This window comes from Sapajus apella, unplaced genomic scaffold (genome assembly GCF_009761245.1).
Source record: "Sapajus apella isolate SASKATOON/1434 unplaced genomic scaffold, GSC_monkey_1.0 scaffold100, whole genome shotgun sequence".
Taxonomy (NCBI): domain Eukaryota; kingdom Metazoa; phylum Chordata; class Mammalia; order Primates; family Cebidae; genus Sapajus; species Sapajus apella.
In genome coordinates, this window is record NW_022437040.1 from 273,227 (window position 1) to 292,609 (window position 19,383).

The 19,383-nt window shown below is 37.9% G+C and overlaps 1 protein-coding gene across 4 annotated transcripts in view; it reads left to right on the forward strand.

Moving 5' to 3' along the window:
- USP6NL (USP6 N-terminal like) overlaps positions 1-19,383 on the forward strand; it is a 166,036-nt gene that overhangs the window by 66,969 nt on the left and 79,684 nt on the right. Inside the window, exons 1-2 of one of the 4 annotated variants that reach the window (XM_032258134.1) lie at positions 3,297-6,365; positions 17,247-17,314. In XM_032258134.1, coding sequence (XP_032114025.1) covers positions 6,344-6,365; positions 17,247-17,314 — 90 coding nt within the window. In that variant the 5' untranslated portion in view covers positions 3,297-6,343. Of the gene's footprint in view, positions 1-3,296; positions 6,366-12,460; positions 12,564-17,246; positions 17,315-18,945; positions 19,121-19,383 lie in introns of those variants that run through there. The other 3 variants (XM_032258133.1, XM_032258135.1, XM_032258136.1) reach the window with 3 other exon arrangements.

Sequence of the window (19,383 nt, forward strand, 5' to 3'; positions counted from 1 at the left end):
AGCTTGAGGGGACCTTACCCCAAATCCTCCTGGGTGTCAGATCACTGGAGGCCAAGGGAGGGTGGGGCAGAGAAGGGAGGTTTGCCTGTGTGGGAGCTGTGTTGCAGTGGCTTTTTCCTTAGGAGGGATTTTTTTTTTTTTTTTTTTTTTTTTTGCTAATGTTAATTATATTTACAATTGTTTAAAAATTTATGTTTGTATTCCGACAGGGTGGTATGTGTACATGACAAAAAGTTCAAGGTGTACTAAAGATGGTAGAGTGAAAATTAAGTGTCCTTTCTGTTCAGCCACCTAGATTTAATCTCCCCAGGACAACCCCTGTTAACTGTGTGTAACTATTCTGAGCCTTGCCTTGCCTTGTATTGTTTTGTTTTGTTTTGGCTTACAGTGTATCTTGGAGATGAATTCAAATCAGTACATATAATTTTGCTTCATGATGTTTAATAACTGAATTGATGGACTTTTATGTTGTTTTTGGTCTTTTATTGCTGCATTGTTAAGTCGGTCCTGCTTATCTACTTAGAAAATTTAGATTACTGTTATAAATGCATGCTGTATTTTCAGGTAGCTTACTGAATGACTTCACGACAAAAGCTTTCTAAAAAATATTTTTCACAGTGAGAAGGATGGCAGATCTTTCATGTAAAATGTTTTTATAGTCAATCTCCTTGGAGTGTGTTGATATTTTATGTGGAAATTGGCATAATTCTTCAAGGGCAGCACTGGGGAAGAGGCTCCCCTCCCCCACCCCAAACTTGTAACTTGCTAATAGAATTTTACTCTTTGACTGCTGTGTAAAAAATTCATTTATGATCTGACTGAACATTGTGTTTAAGGTTTTGGTCAGGTGAATTGAGGGAGGGACGCTGGGTTGGGTTACCATAAAGAAACCTAAATATTTTTTGGGATCCCCAGATAAGTATGTTACTTGGAGCCCAAATAGCAGCTTTTTTCTCCTTTTTCTCATGGATCAGTTGTGTTTAAAGGATTGTTTCTTTTAATATCTGGAATGTGATTGTGCAGATGTCTCTGGAAATTTACATTCTACTGTTATTTTTCTCAAATATAGTCACTATTACGAAGGTAATATGTATGGTAGATTATATAGATGTTTTTTAATATTGAAGAAATATGTATTTGGATGTGATTAGATTGGGTTTTAAAATTTGCTTTTTGAGCAAAATTTGCATGATTGAGGCTTACAGTAACCCTTATTTTGGCCATTCAAATATGAATGACCTTGGTAATAATGATTGAGTACCCAGATAATAATGATATGTTAGTAGAATCAACATATTAATTAAATTTTTACTAAGTTATTTAGCTTTCTTAATGACCTCAAACTAATTTCTAATTCATAAATATTTTTGTTGTTTTCCTATATATACTTCTGCTCCTGGGGTGGATTATTCAGTTGTCAGGGGTGAGTATTGTGAAAAAGGAGGTGAAGGAGACATGTTAGAAGTTTGGGGTCCTGTCTTTCCTACCCCACATTACTGTTGATGTAGCTGCTGTTGAAAGAGTTGTGCCTGTTGCTGGGGTCTCTGGCTTTTTATTGTGACATTGTAGCTTTCGCTTCTTGTCCACATGGTGAGTTTCTATCATGCTTTTGTTTTATTATTATTTTTTTGAGACAGAGTCTTATTCTGTTGTCTAGGCTAGAGTGCAGTGGCGTGATCTTGGCTCTTTGCAACGTCCGTCTTCCGAGCCCAGGCAATTCTGCCTCTGCCACCTGACTAGCTGGGACTACAGGCACCTATTACTACACCTGGCTAACTTTTGTATTTTAGTAGACATAGGCTTTCGCTATACTGGCCAGGCTGGTCTTGAACTCCTGGTCTTAGGTGATCCATCTGCCTCGGCCTTCCAAAGTGCTGGGATTACAGGCGTGAGCCACTGTGCCTGGCCTCTACCATGTTTTTAGGACCTGGATCAAATGTCGTCTTGTACATAAAACTTTTTCTGACTTTGCTTTTTTTTTCTATCAGCTTTCTTTGTAGCATTAAAAAAACACACATCTATTAAAGAGCATTTATCACATTATTTACAGTTGATTCTTTTTGCATCTCATTCCCTCAAGAATGTGATCTTTTTGAGAAACTGTTTTATCTGTATTGTATTAATGATAGCTAGGTACAGTGGAAGTAAATAGTGTTCAGTAGTTTTTGAATTAATGAATATTACAAAGTTTAATTCATCTCATTTCTCCAAGGAAAACGTGGTCTTTATATTCTCCATCTGATTGTCATTCACTTAATGATTGGCTACTAGGTATTCTAAGTGGAACTTTTAGGTATCCACAGAGATAGGACAGAATTATTTTGATTATGCTATATAACTTTCTTTAAAACTTGTCTTACAGCTTCCCATCTAAAATTATGCAAAACACTAAGGAGCAAGTTTTGCTTTCTAGTCACCATACTATGTTATGAAAAGAGTAAAATGTGTTTGGAAAATTTTAAAAAAAATTTTCCTAACTTATAGTGTCAATTTCATCTGTCTTTAATGCATTTCATTCCAGTGTTTTTTGCTGTCTGTGGCTTTTTTTAATATATTAAAAAAAATTAAAATCTTTATTATTATTATTATTATTACTTTTAGTTTTAAAGTGCTGGGTTGGCCTGGGGTGGAGGGGCAGGAATCGAGTCCGAGGCCTTGGGCACTTGAGCACCAGGTGATCACCAGCTGAGCTAACCGGCTGCCCCTGACTGTGGCTTTTCTTGTTTAATTTTGTTTTGTTTTCTGCAGTAGTTGGATGATTTATTATTTGGTATTGGAGTAACTTTAGGCTTCAAATGGTGCAGTTCTGGTGCAATCCATTATTCAAGATCTGTGTGCATCTAGGGGTGTTGCTCTGTCTTACCGTAGTAAAACACTTCTTTGGCTTTCTATTGACTTGAAGGCATTTCCTTGCCTCTTTCCCTTATTTAATGCTAGAGGATCCTTGTTGACAGATTCTCTTAATAAACCTTTGCTCATTTGCTTGCCATTTTATTCATTCAAAGCCTTCTTGCGTGGTTCCAAGTACCACTTCTCTAACTTAAAAACTGTGATCTTTGCAGTTAACCTACCAATTTTCTCATTTGTTTAATGAGCAATAATGATACCTACCTCATAGTTTTGATGTAGGAAGACTAAATGAGATAATATACATAAAGCATTTAGATTGTACAGAATAAATGCTAGTTACTACTTATGAGTCAGGTTCTTAGTTGCTACTTAATTCATCTGGTCTCTTCATGAGTGACTACCATATATATATATATATATATATATATATATATATATATAATTATTGATGTTTGTTAAATAAATCTTACTTATTATATGTTACCCTAACATAACATTATTAGCACAATAACAGTAACAGAATGTAAGGAATATATATTATATTAAACATATACGCATATGAGATATGTGTATATAAGGCTGTTTAGAATTTGTGAGATGAATTGTGTGGAATGCAACTGTGTCTTGTGTGAATTCTGTGGTACTGTGCTCGGAGCTTAGGGCACTTTAAAAAAATGATTGAGTGACAGTTTTAATGTGATATGAACACTTTTATTTATTAAATTCCATTCAGTGTTACCAAATTGCTGGCTTTTGATGGCCTTATGGTCAAATTCGAACTCAAGGGCCATTCAGGGACCCATAATACTTACATAACTCAAAGGATGATAATACAGTTTTTCCTGTGGGCTTCTCAGTTGTTCTAGGCAATATCTCGCTCTTGTTTTTGAGTGTCATTTTAGGCACAGTTTGGCTTTTGTACATTATTTTTTATTTAAAGGTTAGAAACATTATCATTGGGTTGACTGTTACCACTGTCTGTGGAATTAGTTATTAACCATCAGAGTGGGCATTGTTTAAATTGTCTTCTTATATATGGTCTACAAGAATTTGCTGTAATTAGAGCATTTCCTGTTAGTATCTTTTGGGCCAAATTAGTGAATATAACTGCACATACTTGCAAAACTGAATGAGCTGGGAAAAAAATTCTGAAAGCTAAGTGAATGAAGTATATTCAATCGAGCCTTTTCCATAATCATGGAAATTAATCATGAAGGCAGTTGCTTTAGTATCATTAAAAGCATAAAGTATATTAGTAAATTTCAGTATCATTTGGTGATTATTGTGTCAAACTTTTGCATGTTTCCTGATCATTTCCTTGTTTTATCCTAAAACACAACTGAAAACATAATATAGCAGGTCCAGTTGCTTGTGATTACAAAGAATATTTCATATAAATTGTTCTTGGATTCTTCAAAACACCATTCATCTCTATTTTGCACAAATAATTGACAATTTCATGTAATGAGATTGGAAGGCTACTGGAATCCAGAATATACAGCTGTTGAGAATTCACAGGAATCAAATGGATTTGTTTCTATGCGAAGCAATGTAAGGACTAGCAGAAGTGAGCAGAAATGTATTAAGATCATCCATTGATACTTATACTTCAACAAAAGTGCTTGGTGATTAGAAATATGGCTTTGAAGTTGAAATTGGACAACCTGGTTTTTAAGTCCTTCTCTGTCACATACTTTCCATATGGCCTGAATTACTTAACCTTTCTACACCTTAGTCTCTGCATATGTAAATTGAGGATAGTCATGAAACTAACCTAGGCTGTTGTGAGGTTTAAGTGAGATTATGGATGTTAAATGCCCAGCACAGTGTCTGTCACATAATAACCTCTCAATAAACAGTTTATAAAATATCCACAAGCAAGGAGTTGTTACAAACCAATCTTGTGTCATCTGTTAAAACAATCGTATTGCTGCAAAAGCAGCTAAAATATAATCTTGACTTTGTCAGCAACTGTAGGCGGGTTTAAGTGAGTAAAATGACTCATATGTTTGTCTTGGTTCTAAATATCTGTCGTTGGCAACTTTGTTATTCAACCCTGCCCCCAAATGTGGGATTGCACTCATATGCAACAGCTAGTAATTACGTCTCTCTTCAGTAGTAATGGTATTTAAAAATTGTTACATCACTTCATATCCTTTTAAGCTGTGAATCATCTTACACATAAATGTAGGACTTACTAGTCTGATTTGGGGGGTTCCAGGGAGTCACTAAGTGATACTGTTTCTTTTCCTTGAGAAGTAGGGCACAGGAGACTGCCAGATGGAGATCAAATTGTCTCCTCTGTTGGCTGATTAGAGGACATGACATCAGATCTGGAGTAAAAAGCACTTATTAGCCGGTTTGACTTAGACCTGCCCACTGGGTGACTGACACTGCCAACAACCCTGGGCCCCTCCTAAGGGCGGGCACCTTCCTGCATGGAGAGCCCATAGAGAAACCAGACCAGGGGACACTCAGGGATAGAAGGATGCACCCAGGGATGGGCTGAGAGAGAGCAGGAGGTGAGCCTGTCTTGCCCAGGTGCTTCTTTCAGACCATTGACCCCACATGTCCTTCTGCTCCTTGGAGAGGAGAGTGTGAGAGTTCAGGAGTGCTGCCCTCACTGCATTTCCTCCATGTGACTTGAAGCATGATGGAAGCACACCCAGCCACATGAGCAGAGCCTTTCCATAACGAAAGGGGGCCTGTGCAGCTTTGCAAGTAGAAGGAGAGATGAAGAGCAGAGAGAAGAGAGGGGCGGAGCACAACCACAGCAGACAGGTCGCTTGCCTTCATCTTCCCGGTGCCCCTACGTTATTTAAAATGCAGGTGAAGGACTTTTTGATAACTAGAAGTACAAATTTAGATGACTAGATTGTGACTTCTTATGTCTGAATTTTAGTCTTCATAAAAATTTAAATGCTATCTTGAAGTAAAATACATTGAATAAATATATAAGAGAAAGCTAAGAATCTTCAGCAAAAGTATACTTTTTTGTAGTGAAGGTATTTATGGAAATTAGCTTGTGAGTCTGATTTTCAGCATTCACTGATACATTAATTTTTTTAATTGATTGGATAATTCACTTAGTAGTTAATTTTTAGTAATTTTTTATGCTTTTCAAGAAATATTTAATGAGCATCTACCATGGGCTAGGCACTGATAGATACTAGAGATATCAGGATGGATGAGAAACTGTCCTCTTTTCATGGAGATCAGAGTTCAGTAGAAGAGGCATGTAATACATATATTTAGTAAAGTATTACAGGTAACAGATGTGGAAATACAGTAGGTCAGAAGCAGCAGTGGCCAGTTCTGCCTTGCTGGCAATGGGCAGTGGTAAAGCGGAGCATATGCAAACAACCTACAATTCTATTTTTGATTTAATTTGAGGAAAAATTATCTTGGTTATAATGAATTCTTGTCAGCAGTTGTTTCTAGGACTTTAAAAATTATTTTGTTTCTGATCTCTCCAGATATTAGGAACCAAGTAATGGAAGCCTACCCAGGACTTGGTATGAGAAAAAAAATTATCTTCATTAAAACCATAATTTAAATATTTTATTATAGAAATATAAATATCTACCTGATGCAAGTTGCTCTGTGTATAAAATATTGGCAAATTCTCCTGTTCCCAATGATCTTAAAAATATGTGCTTACAAAAACAACCTACCAGTTATATAGATACTGTTGATCTTTTTATTTGCAGAAGCAGGGGGAAGCCATGGAGAATGGTGGGGACTCCTTGAAGGGAGGCTGAGTTGGCAGCCGGGAAGCTGACGGGAAGGGAAGTCATTTGGGCAATAGCATTACAATTGTGCATGCCCAGAGGCCGGCAGATGCAGTGTGTGTGCCTGGTCCTTGAGCCAGCAGTCCTCAACACAGGGAAGGGAGAGGCCAAGCTAACAGAACTTTGCTGCATCCTCCCCAACCCCACTCAACCTACTTGCTTGGCAATTGAACATTTATAGAATTTGTTTGAAGGGTGTATTCTGCAAATTTAATGAAAAAATAAAAAATTATTAATTTAAAGCATGATACAATGGAAATAATGATAATGCTAATGGTGATTTAAGAAGTATTTTGAACGGAAAGGTATAAATCATATTTGTGCTGTTAATGAAAAATTAAAATTGAAGAACATTTAGGCTTATTTCTTTTGAAAACTTTTATTGTATCAGACAGTGCATACTTAAACTAGAGGAATAGGCTGGGTGTTGTGGCTCTTGCCTATGATTCTAGCACTTTGGGAGGCCAAGGCGGGTGGATTGCCCTAGCCCAGGAGTTCGAGACCAGCTGTAGCAACGTGGCAAAATTCCGTCTCGACAAAAAATACTAATATTAGCTAGGCACGGTGGCATCTGCCTGTAGTCCCAGCTACTTAAGGACTCAGGAGGCTGAGGTAGGAGGATCACCTGAGCCCAGGGAGGTTGATGCTGCGGTGAACTGTGATGGTGCCACTACAGTCCAGTCCGAGCGGCAGAGTGAGACCTCATCTCAAACAAACCCCCCCAAAATAAAACCTAGAGGAATATGAAAATGTATATGGAACTTGTGTGACTCTTTTGAGGGGAAGTCTGGGCATTTCTAAGGACTTCATGGGTTGATGACACTGGGTTTTTCATGTATCTTGCTGTCACTGGCTGTCCCTTTCCTTGATGGTGATTATTTATCCTGTATTATAGTTGCAGCTATGATCTGTCTCTTCTCTTGTTGCTGTTCCCAAGTAAACATAAGAAAGGGAAGAAAATCAAATGATTTTTCTAAGCTTATATGTTAATTGGGGGAGGAAGAGGGAGATAAATGGGTTTTTGAAAGGTTGTGCAGTTTTCGAAAAGACATTTGTTTAATGTGGAATTAATGTAGTTATGAGAGATGGAAGCGGGATTGCACTGGACCACAGGGAAGTATAGGATTGCATTGTCAATCTTCATAATGGAAATATGATTAAGTAGAGGTAATTTGAGTCCAGAGCTTAAAGATGGCCACCGGGTACATACATTCAAGTTGCCCTGAATGTACACCCCAATTAGCAGAAGGTTCAAGTGGGTTTTTAAGAAAAAAAGAAGGGATCGTTCCTAAGGTTTTACCAAGAATTTACATCAAAATAACATAAGCTATTGATTGTCTAAAACTTGTTCTTTGTATCACAAATTCCAAGAACCTGAAGATAATGGGGGAGGCAGCTAGCCAGGAACAAAATACCCTTAAACAGTCATCTCCAGGCATGGGAGGAGCCATAACTGAAGTCCCATGTGGGCATCTCTCTGGGCCCGATAGATTTTGTGGACCTCACAGAGCTCAGACTGCTCTGAGCTATTTTTCTTAGGATTCTAGATGATCTCCCAATAAAGGGAAATAAAGGGGTCAGGAGGAGGTACTGGAGCAGTTTTTCCCATAGGACCACCAGTGGTAGGGTGGCTTAGGCTAGCCTGGGGTGCTATTTCAGAACAAGCTGTTGTAGGGGGAAAGCAGGTATATATAGCCTTTAAGTTCCCATATTTCCTCTTGACCAGAGTGACCTGTCAAAGTAAGTGGTATTTCAGACTCTTGTTGAGGATGTACATTCCTTTATGTTTTTTTGTTTTTCGTGGCACTTTGTTGTTAATCTGCTTCACTCTGCTCATTCCTCCTTTGAGCATTCCTTCCAGCCTTGGATCTAGAGCATGGCGAAATTATAGTGACATTTTTATCAGTGGTGTTTATTAAGATTTCCACATTTAAAATAATCTTTATTCTTAATATATCTTAGTTTATGGTACAGTGAGAAAGTGATCACAAATATGTTCATTAAGATTTCAACATTTAAAATAATCTTTATTCTTGATATATGTTAGTCCATGACACAGTGAGAAAGTGATTACAACTAAAACCATATCTAAGAGACACCAGTGAATTTGGTTGAAAGTCACAAATAACTTACTCAGATTCTTTTAAGGAAAAAAGGGCATTTGCTATTTGATTTTATTTCACTGGAAATGAAAGCCTTCAGGAACTGAAGTCTGAAGCAGCTTCAGGGTGCGCTATTCAGTCCTTTTTGGGTTAAAAGTTCTCTCTGGTGGTGACCGCTTTGCTCTGCATCTCGGGTGCTGTTTTCTTCTCTGTACCAGCCACTTCTCTCTGCTTACTGGTAGTTTTTACTTCCTCATTTTTTCAACTTGGCTTTGGTCAACATTGCCTATGAAGCTGTTTATTGCATGGTGCTTCATCTTTAACTCCCACTGCAAATTGATCCATTCTCTAAGTTTCTCTTAGTTCAAATTCCCAAGAGAGGACTGGTTCAATAAATTAAACTAGTACTTTAGGATGCTATCAAGCTGTGGAAAAGGTTGAGGTAGACCTGCTGGGGTACTGGAGAAACTGCGTTCAGTAACATCACATTGGCAGCTTGGAAATTGGCCACCATAGCATGAGTATTTGCCAAGTGGAAATCCGCAGATGCCACAAACAGAGCTCACTGCCTCTGCCTCTTTCCCCAGAAATGGTTGCTAAATCTTTAGGGGCACTGATGGATAGATCTATAGGTGTTAATCTGTGCAGTCTCCAAGATGTACTGTTAAGTGAAAAAGAAGTGTAGATTTTAGAATGATTCTAGTTTTTGAACAAAAAGGGAGATTAAGTATTTGTCGGTGTGCATGAATACATGCAGATTCTTGAATAGTGTGGAGAATATTTTTGGCAGGTAACAGTGATTGCTTCTAGAAAGTGGGGGCTTAGGTTTGGAGTGGGGAGTGTGTATGCAGATCAGGGAGTTTAGTCATTGTATTTTATTGCGAACATTAATAGCCAGTAAAATTCTTACATAATTACAATAGTGTCAATATCATTTACTTCAATTTCAAATACTATGGTGTATGTAGGGAAAGAAATATAATTCTAATGTTAAAGATGTCAAGGTCAGGTGAATTCACTTTTCTTATATACCGTCAAGGTCATAGCCATGTCCCTTTATATTTTACGTCATGTCAGACTATGACTTTTCTCACTCACCCTGTTAATTGCTTGTCTTCAGATTTCTAATATCCCCTTACACTCTTTTTGATGTCTTTATATGTAAGCTTTTACTGTATCACTGATATACCCATGATCTATGTGTTGCCTGGAATCCACTTTCTTCTTGAAGATACCTTATGTTTCCTATTCTAATGTAGACAGGTTGCTCTCTATGCAGCTACACAGTTGGCATCTAGAAATGTCTAATTTCGGCCTGTGGCAATGTTATGAATATTGTTTTTGCCTTTTTTATTTTGTTTAAAAAAATTATTCTGGCTCTTGCTAAAAATGTGAAGGACCTAAAAATTCAGGACCATTGCAATAGGTGTCAAGACTCAAAATAGTGGAGAGAGATCAGGCTCAACTCTGTATGCAGCAAGGGCAAGTGGAGATGTATAGCCACTGAGCAGGCGCAAGAAGATCAGTGACAGAAAATCACTAAAAGGAGAGACATCAAATGTAGGGGGATTCTGGCTAAACCGACATAACAGGATTCTTGCTGAAGACAGGCCAGAGTGATCAGATATCAAGGGTGGGGGATGAGGAATCTGCTTAGATATCCAGGATAATCAGATATGAAGGGTGGGGGGATTCTTGCCAAACTGGCTTAGCAGGATTCTTGCTACAACTGGGCTAGGCAGGCTGAAGACAGGACAAGGCTGAGGTAGAGGGCTAGTCAAGAGGAGGACTCAAAGGAGCCTGCCCAAAGTTTGGTCAAGGAGCATCTTTGTCAGTTCTTCCTGTTGCTGTTTTGTTTTTCTGTGGTATACTGTCAAATTCTTTTTTCAGAGAAACATTACATAGGCAGTAAACTTTGAATCCTTGTGTTTTCATGCTGCTGTAACGGCTTACCATAAACTTGGTGGCTTAAACAACACAAATGTATCATTTAATGGGTTCTGGAGGTCAGAAGTCTGAAATTAAGTTTCTCTGGGCCAAAGTCAGCAATGCTGGTCCCTTCTGGAGCCGCTAGGGGAAAATCCATTTCCTTGCCTTTTCTTGCTTCTGGAGCTGCCTCCTTTCCTTAGCTGGTGATGTCTTGCTTCACACCACCTGCTCTCTCCTTTAACCTTCTTGTTTCCTGTTCAGAGGATTCTTGTGACCCCACTTGGGCCCACTTGCATGATCCAAGGCAGTCTCCTGAACTCAAGATCCTTAGCTCAATTATATCTGCAGTCACCTTTGTAATATGAGGTTAACATTTACAGATTCCAGGGGTTAGGATGTGGACATCCTTGGCAGGGCAGAGGGTCATTCTATAGCTTACCACACCTTGTAATATCTAAAAATCTTTATTTTTCCTCATGGTTAGTATAGAATTCCAAGTTCATGATAATTTTTTTGCTCATAACTTTGGAAATAGTGTTTCATTGTCTTCTAGCTGTTTAGAAGTTTGGTGTCAGTCTAATTCGTCTTTCTTGGTATATGGCTTGAGAAGTTTCTCCCCTCTAAACTTCTGAGGTGTTTTGCTTTAGTTGAATACTTCACCTGGCTTAAACTGAGCATAAACTTTAGTGTCTAGTTAAGTGTAGATAATGTTCATAGGTGTGCCTCTAACAGGGCTGTTACTTTTGCAACATGGTTTCCAAATTATAGGTTCCTACCCATTTAAGAGAAGGAGAGAAACAATGAAGGGAAGAAGGAAGGAATAAATAAAGCAGTGGAAAAATTCACAGTGCCATCTTACAGTACTTGTGGTACATATTGTCTCATGGGACATTTGTTTCACTTGTATGTGTGTGCTTTGTTAAAAATGTCCAAAATCTGGCCTGGCGCAGTGGCTCATGCCTGTAATCCCAGCCCCTTGGGAGGCTGAGGCAGGCGGATCACGAGGTCAAGAGATTGAGACCATCCTGGCCAACATGGTGAAACCCTGTCTCTACTAAAAATAAAATTGAAAAAATGTAGCTGGGCATGGTGGCACTGGCCTATAGTCCCAGCTACTCAGAAGGCCGAGGCAGGAGAATCACTTGAACCTGAGAGGTGGAGGTTGCAGTGAGCCAGAATCACGCCACTGCACTCCAGCCTGGCAACAGAGAGATAGAGACTCTTGTCTCAAAAAACAAGTCCAAAATAACTACTTTAGCATGTATTTTGCTTCTTGTCTCAAATGGGCTGAAACAGAGGCTGCAGTTTTCACATTAAAAATTATTAAAAATTACATCAAGGTATAAAATTTATTTGAGGAGAGGAGCATTTCTGCTTGGCTTTAGTTTAATGTTTTAAATAAAAATTTTGTTTGTTGCTCCATGATAAGTTTTATTTTTAATAAGAAAGTGGCTAATTTTGAGACTCAAGATGAAGGCACATTATGAAGCCGCTTGTTTCAAGTCCCCATTTGTTAGTGGATGGAATGCTGGTGTAGGCTGGTGTGCCTCATAGCTGGGATGTAGCCTGAAAGCCATGTTTTCATTCTCAACAATGATCAGCTTTGTTTGAAAATATATAGTCTGTGTAACCACGGCAAGGTCTTTTTCCCCCTTAGAAGAAGACCAAATGCATCTCAAATGCTTTCTTCTTGTGCTTGTTTCACAGATAAAGTAGAGCTACTTCTGCCTTTCTTTGTTTTAGCTATTGCAGAATGTGTGAGGTACTACCTAGCGCTCTTGGTGTGTTCGAGAACTATAAAATAATAATGAAATCTTGCAATAGATAAGTTACTCTATGAGGACTGAAGCTGTTGTTAATTCCCAAGGCCAGACTGATTATCTGACAAAGGGTAAAGTACTTTTAAAGTTTATATTGTTTATATTTTTAATGTTCATTTGTCAAAATGTACTGTAGGAAAAATAGTCTGCTGTAAGTTTTGTTCTATTGTAAATAAACTTTAGTAACTGTATGAATTTTTCATTGCAACTTTGTGTTAATTGAGTGGCATTAAGATATAATGCCTGCTTTTAAATCATATAACTCAGGAGGATACTGGATTCTTAAAAGTTCTTGGCAGATTAAATGGAAAAAGAGGTCATCTTAGAATTGTATGGTTTTCAGTTTTTAAAATGCCTCTTAAAAATGTATAGTCGTTTTCATCTGTAAATTTGTGCTATTTTCTTGTATACTTGAGTATTTCCTGCACACTTGAGTATTCAAATATCTTCTGATCCTTACTGCTTGAAATATGCCTCTTTTACTGTGAAACTTTGTTACATTAGATATAAAGTCATCAAAAATAATTTGGTTTAATTTGGCTTGGATAATATAGTTGTTTTTTTTTTTTTTTTAAACTAACATCCTGGTGAAATTAGAGGACTGATACTTAAAGTAGTTGATCTCAGTTGGGTGCAGTGGCTCACGCCTATAATGTCAACGCTTTGGGAGGCTGAGGTGGGTGGCTCACCTAAGGTCAGGAGTTTGAGACCAGCCTAGCCAGCATGGTGAAACCCCATCTGTATTAAAAATACGAAAATTAGCTGGGCATGGTGGCTCACGCCTGTAGTCGCAGCTACTCGGGAGGTTGAGGCAGGAGACTAGCTTGAACCTGGGAGGTAGAAGCTGCAGTGAGCTGAGATCACACCACTGCACTCCAGCCTGGGCAACAGAGTGACACTCGGTCTTGAAAGAAAAGAAAGTAGTTAAGCTACATATTTCTGCACATGGTTTTATTTTTATTTTTACTAATAGGAACTTTTTCCTCAGCTACAGTTAACACTCATGATTGCTCTTTACCGTAATATTTTGACAAGTGGTATTGTATTTCAAACCACATTTTTCCAAATAAACATATTAATTATGGATTTATCATGCAAGGAGAGCATAAAGATGTGGTGTGAATTGTTGGGATAATGCCCCGATTAAATTTGTATTTGATAATGATGTGACGTAAGTACCAACCAACACAGCTGCCATTGTTTATAGGTGTCTGGAACCTTGTTCACGTTTGCACACAGACACAAGACAGCTGTTGATACCATTTGCAGTCACTGTTTTGGGGCACACTGTTGGTTCTTTCAACAGAATTTCTAAATAAGTAATCAGAATGAAACCAAGGGAAGTATTCTAGTGTAATTCTTAATAAATTTCAGACCAGATAGTATGAGCCATAATTTAACTACAGCAAACCCTACCTAAGGATACTGTTTCTTATTGTATAGATGGTTGCCTTGCAATGCAGATTTTCAAATAATGTCTCTAAACTGAATATTGGCAAAGATTGACATGTTTCATTGAGTTTCCTTTAAGAAGCAGATTTGGCTATATTTTCCAAAATGCCCTTGGCTTTAAATTCACCCTCCTTTTAGAATACATACATTAATATTATAAAATTTTCTCCCCATGGGGAAACTCAGGGATAAGAAATTTCTAAGGGAGTTTAAAGATTGAGAATTTATTTATTTGATTTAGAGTTAACTGTTCTGATCACTTTAAAGTACATCATCCTTCTCCCAAAAAATCAGGATACAATTTCATCCAATTCCAATAAGAAGTACAGTATTTCTGGAAGTCTCTATAGACTGACAGTGATCTCTGTAAAGGTTTGTCTGGAAGTCTCTATAGACTGACAGTGATCTCTGTAAAGGTTTGTATTTTATAGTTTGCTACAATGATGTTTTCTTGGGCTGCTTCACGCCTTCACTTCCCAACCCCATTCCTTGCCTTTACAGTTTGAAACTTTTCGTTGTTATGTTGGAAGTATACTTGAGACTCCTAGGACTGGTAGCAGGAATAAGGGACTGGTATAAAAGACATTCCAATAAAGCATTCATCTATTGAATTTGGCCTAATTACCAAAGAAATGCATGTTTCTGATAATAGAAATGAAGTTTCATAAGTAGTCAGATTCTCTCATTTGAATTTAATTTCTTTTCTTTTCCTTTTCTTTTCTTTTCTTTTCTCTTTCTTTCTTTCTTTCTTTTTTTTTTTTTTTTTTTTTAGACAGGGTCTCACTCTGCCACCCAGGCTGGAATGCAGTGGCACGATCTCAGCTTACTGCAACCTCTGCCTCCTGGGTTCAAGCGATTCTCCTGCCTCAGCCTCTAACTAGCTGGGACTACAGGTGTGCGCACCACCATGCCCAACTAATTTTTGTATTTTTAGTAGAGGTGGGGTTTTGCCATGTTGGCCAGGATGGTCTGAAACTCCTGGCCTCAAGTGATCTGCCTGCTATGGGGTTACAGGCGTGAGCCACCACACCCAGCTTGATTTTCATTTCTATTAATTTGCATTCCTTACACTTTGGTAGATGTGTGAGTATCATGTTTTAAAATTGGACAACAGAAGAGTGAAAAAGAAACTGACAAAGGCTCATAAGTCTAAAATAGGTTAGTGAATATGTGTATAATTGAGTTGATTATCTCAGTCTTCTGTTTGCATTAATTCATGGTGAAAATCTGAACAACTCGTGTGTTTTTATTTTATTGAATCATTCTGTTTAGTTATTCACACATCCCCCAAAGGGAAGCATATTAACATTTTGTAGTTTAACTGGGAGAAGCAGTGACACAAACATTTTTTCCCAAATAAGCTTTTACATACTTACAACTTCCCACTCTGCTGTTTTTACTCTTATAAACAACCTTGTGTTATTTGATTATCTCACTGGCATAAATCTATAGAGGTAGAATTGCTGTGTAAGGATATGTCATCTGTTTTCAGATTTTTTAATACATATTATCAAATTACTTTCCAGAAAGATTTTATATATTTATATGTTTGTCTTCATTGTAAGGAAGTGGAAATGTCCTCACATTGTTGTCAACATTGAGTATTATCCATGCATTTTTTTGGTTAGGCTAAATAGGTGCACAGTGATATTTTGAAACTTGTGTTTCTTTAGTTACTAATGAGGTTGATTTTTTTTTTCTATGTCTTGGTTTTTCATTTTACATTTTATTTTTATCAGACTTATATTTGGCTTAACGATTCAGCAGTCTGTACGACTTATTTTGAAAATAGCAGACTCCTGTGTTTTTCACTGCCTGCTCCATAGAAGTAAGCACTCTACACTGCCCTGGTGGATTCTTTTCTTGTGTGCCTCCATTACTCTAGGTAATATGCCAGTATTGCTACTTCCTGCATCTTCCGTTTTTGGCATTTCTATTGATTTCCTGCTTTGGAGAATGAGGATTTGGTTTTCCACCCTGCACCTGGCTCTGCTACACGCGTGTGTCCCTTCAACTTTCAGGGACTTGACTTTCTTTACTCAGCTCCATTTTTTTTAACCCCACCTCTCCTTAGGAACCACCATTTGCTTTGAGGAGGGCATTTCAGGAATCCCTATAGTTGTCATTGTAGTGGGGTTTTAGGAGAAATGGATGTAAAAGTGTGTGTTCCATCTGCCATCTATGTCTTTAGTAATCATTTTTATAAAGTAGTAATTAAAATTGTGGACTGTGGAGTTAAGACCGGAATTGAAAACTATCTTTGCCTGTGGACAAGTTGCTTAAAATCTCTAAGCCTTTTTTTTTTTTTTTTTTTTTTTAAATCATTGGTGTAGGATTCTTAATGTTACCTACCTTAGAGTGTCATGTGATAAGGCAGGGTAAAGTGATTAGCACAGTTTTTGCTGCCTGGCAGTATCTTACTGTCTGCCAGGCACTTAGTAAGAATGCAATATAGTTGTTACCGTTGTTACTGCTGTTGCTACTTTTGGGAATTTCTTGCTCATAACCGTTGCCGAATTTTCTCTTAGAATGCTTTTTTTTTTTTTTTTTTTTTTGGATAAGAGATGCCTTTTATATAGCCTGTTTTTGATCTTAAAAAAAAAAAAACCGCATGGTACATATTCATGCTATTTCACGTTATGATCTCAACTTTTGTTGTCAGGTTTGTGTTTTCGAAAGTCTCCTAGTGTTAATGAGGATGAAGGATGTGTATGTGTGTCTGTGTGTGTGTGTGTGTAAACACACATGTGTATCATAAAACCAGAGTCCTAGGGATCAGTTAGGAGATTATTATGGCAGCTGAGACTGTTGATAAAGAGACCTAAAAGGCTAGACGAAGATGTATTTGTATCATGTAAAATAAATATTGTATCTTGTGCTAGTTTATTTTGTGGAGATCCAAGTTCCTTTAATTTTTGAAAGCCTTTTTGAATGTTCATCTCTTCTACCCAAGTGGGCTTCATCTGAAAGTTTGGAGCTTTCAGTTTCATTTTCTACTTAATATCAATTTCTGTGAAATTTTAGATCCAAAATTAATTCATGAAGGATAAGATTTATTATGTCCTAAGTGTATGCCTTAATACACTTGCTTTTTTTTTTTTTTTGAATATTACTTTGTATTGCCATTCCAACGTTGTAGTTACAAATACTTAACTTGTTCTTTTATTTGATTTTGTTGATTTGTCATTTTAGGCAGTATTCATTGTTTTGTTTTATTTGTATTTATTTTGTCTTAGTTTCATAATTAATTAACTACGATTCTTTCAATAACAGTTCATTTAAATTTGATGTCTTCTCCGCAGATTCAGACCAGGATGTAGCACTCAAACTTGCCCAGGAGCGAGCTGAAATAGTTGCTAAATATGACAGAGTAAGTATCCATATTTACTCTTTGAGTGAGTTTTATTAGAAAACCATATAAATAGAAACGGATTTGCTTTTTGGAGAGCTTAAATTACAGAAGCAGTTTGTTTACTTCACAGGGACATAGAGGTCGTCCTTCTTCTCTGACTTCATCTCCTCTCTTTCATTCTCCTTTTCTCCACTTCAGTCTCTTGCTGTTCCTTCACCACACCAGGCCTGCTCCTGCCTCAGGGCCTTTGCACTGGCTGTTTCCTCTGCCTGGGACACTTGTGTCCTGGATATCCTCATGTCTCATTGCCTCACGTCTTTCAGATCTTTCCCCAGATGCTACCATCTTACTGAGATCTTCTCTGACCTCCCACCTCCCTGTTTAATGCCCCTGCTTCTACCTGTAGCACTCGGTACACCTGCCGAGACTCTACCTTCTAGGCAGGAATTTCTTTTCTTTGATTTACTTTTGTATCCTAAGCATTTCCTGATTCACACTAGGTACTCAATAAATACTTGACTAAATAAGTATATTGAACTACATATCCATTGCATTCATAATTTACATCTGCTGTTATAAATTTACCATGGATCTTTGATTTTGAATTTATACATTTATGTCTAATTTCCATTAGCATTTTGTCCTTATGTTGGTATGGAATCTCTTTTTGATATTACAGAAAATCACAATTATTGACAATTGAAATACCTCCTTATACCTTACCTCCTGAGGTCTATAATGAGTCCTAGCAATGATTTATAAATGTTATGTTTTGTATTTGTATCACTTGCATGTAATTGTATATCTGTTCCTTTTGATTATTTGTGAGAATAACAGGAGATGAAATCATAGAAAGCCACCTGGACTGTGCCCTCCTTCCATGAGGCATAAGATGGTGCTCAGCTTATCAGAGTTCATTTTTGGAACATCAGACACGGTTTCCCTTACTGTGATGAGATTTCATTGTAGTCCATCAGAAACAGTTTACTTATTTAACTGCTTCACTAATTTAAAACCAGTGTCACCGTCATTCATTCCTGCTTGTGTGCATTTTTCCCCCACAGTTAACACAGGCCAGGCATCATGCTTGGGGATTCATAGACAGAAATGAGTGCCAGCAGTCCTTGCCTACAGCATGATCGCAGTGTACTGAGAGAAGAACACACAAGCAGACAGTTATAAAATATACTCAGATGGCGGTGCCCACAAGACAGTTTGGAGTTTGAGTCTAAAATTAGAAGGATTGGCATAGATAGATGTATTTGGGGTTCCTTCACTGATCAGTGTTTGTTAATAGCCTACGAGTAAATGATACGTACATTAAGAAGAACAGTGGGCTGTGGACCGAACTCTGAGCACACCAACAATGAAGAGTTACCCATGAAAAAGCCAAAAGAGTCTAGGTACGGTGGTTCATGCCTGTAATCGCAGCACTTTGGGAGGCCGAGGCAGGTGGATTGCCTGAGCTCAGGAGTTCGAGACCAGCCTGGGCAATACAGTGAAACCCCATTTCTACTAAAATACAAAAAATTAGCCAGGCGTAGCAGCTTGCACCTACAGTCCTAGGTACTCGGGAGGCTGAGGCAGGAGAATTGCAAGAACAGAGGTTGCAGTGAGCCAAGAGCGCGCCATTGCACTCCAGCTTGGGCGACAGAACGAGACTCTGTCTCAAAAAAAGAAAGAAAGAAAAAGCCAAAAGAAGAGTTGTCGAGCATGAGGAGACCATGAGAGGACAGTGTCACAGGAGCTGGGAAGAAGGAGTGAGCAACACCGACAAGTACACTTCAGAGATCCATTAGATGAGGCCTGAGGGGTGTCCACCGGGTCTGACAGCTGGAAGGCCATTTTTGACCTTGGTTAAGAGTAGTTTTAGGCTGGCATAGCTGTGAAGTAAAGAAATAGACAAGGAGCTTCTCTGCCTGCTTCTCTGAGGAGTTTGCATAAAAAGGCAAAAAACAAACAAAAAAACAAACAAAAAAACGCATCTTTTTCTGAGAAATGTTTGGTCTAGAACTGTAAGGTTCGGCAGTTTCTCTTGAGTGGCTTTCTCATTCCCATCGCTCTTCTTTCCTCATCAGCTTCCTCAA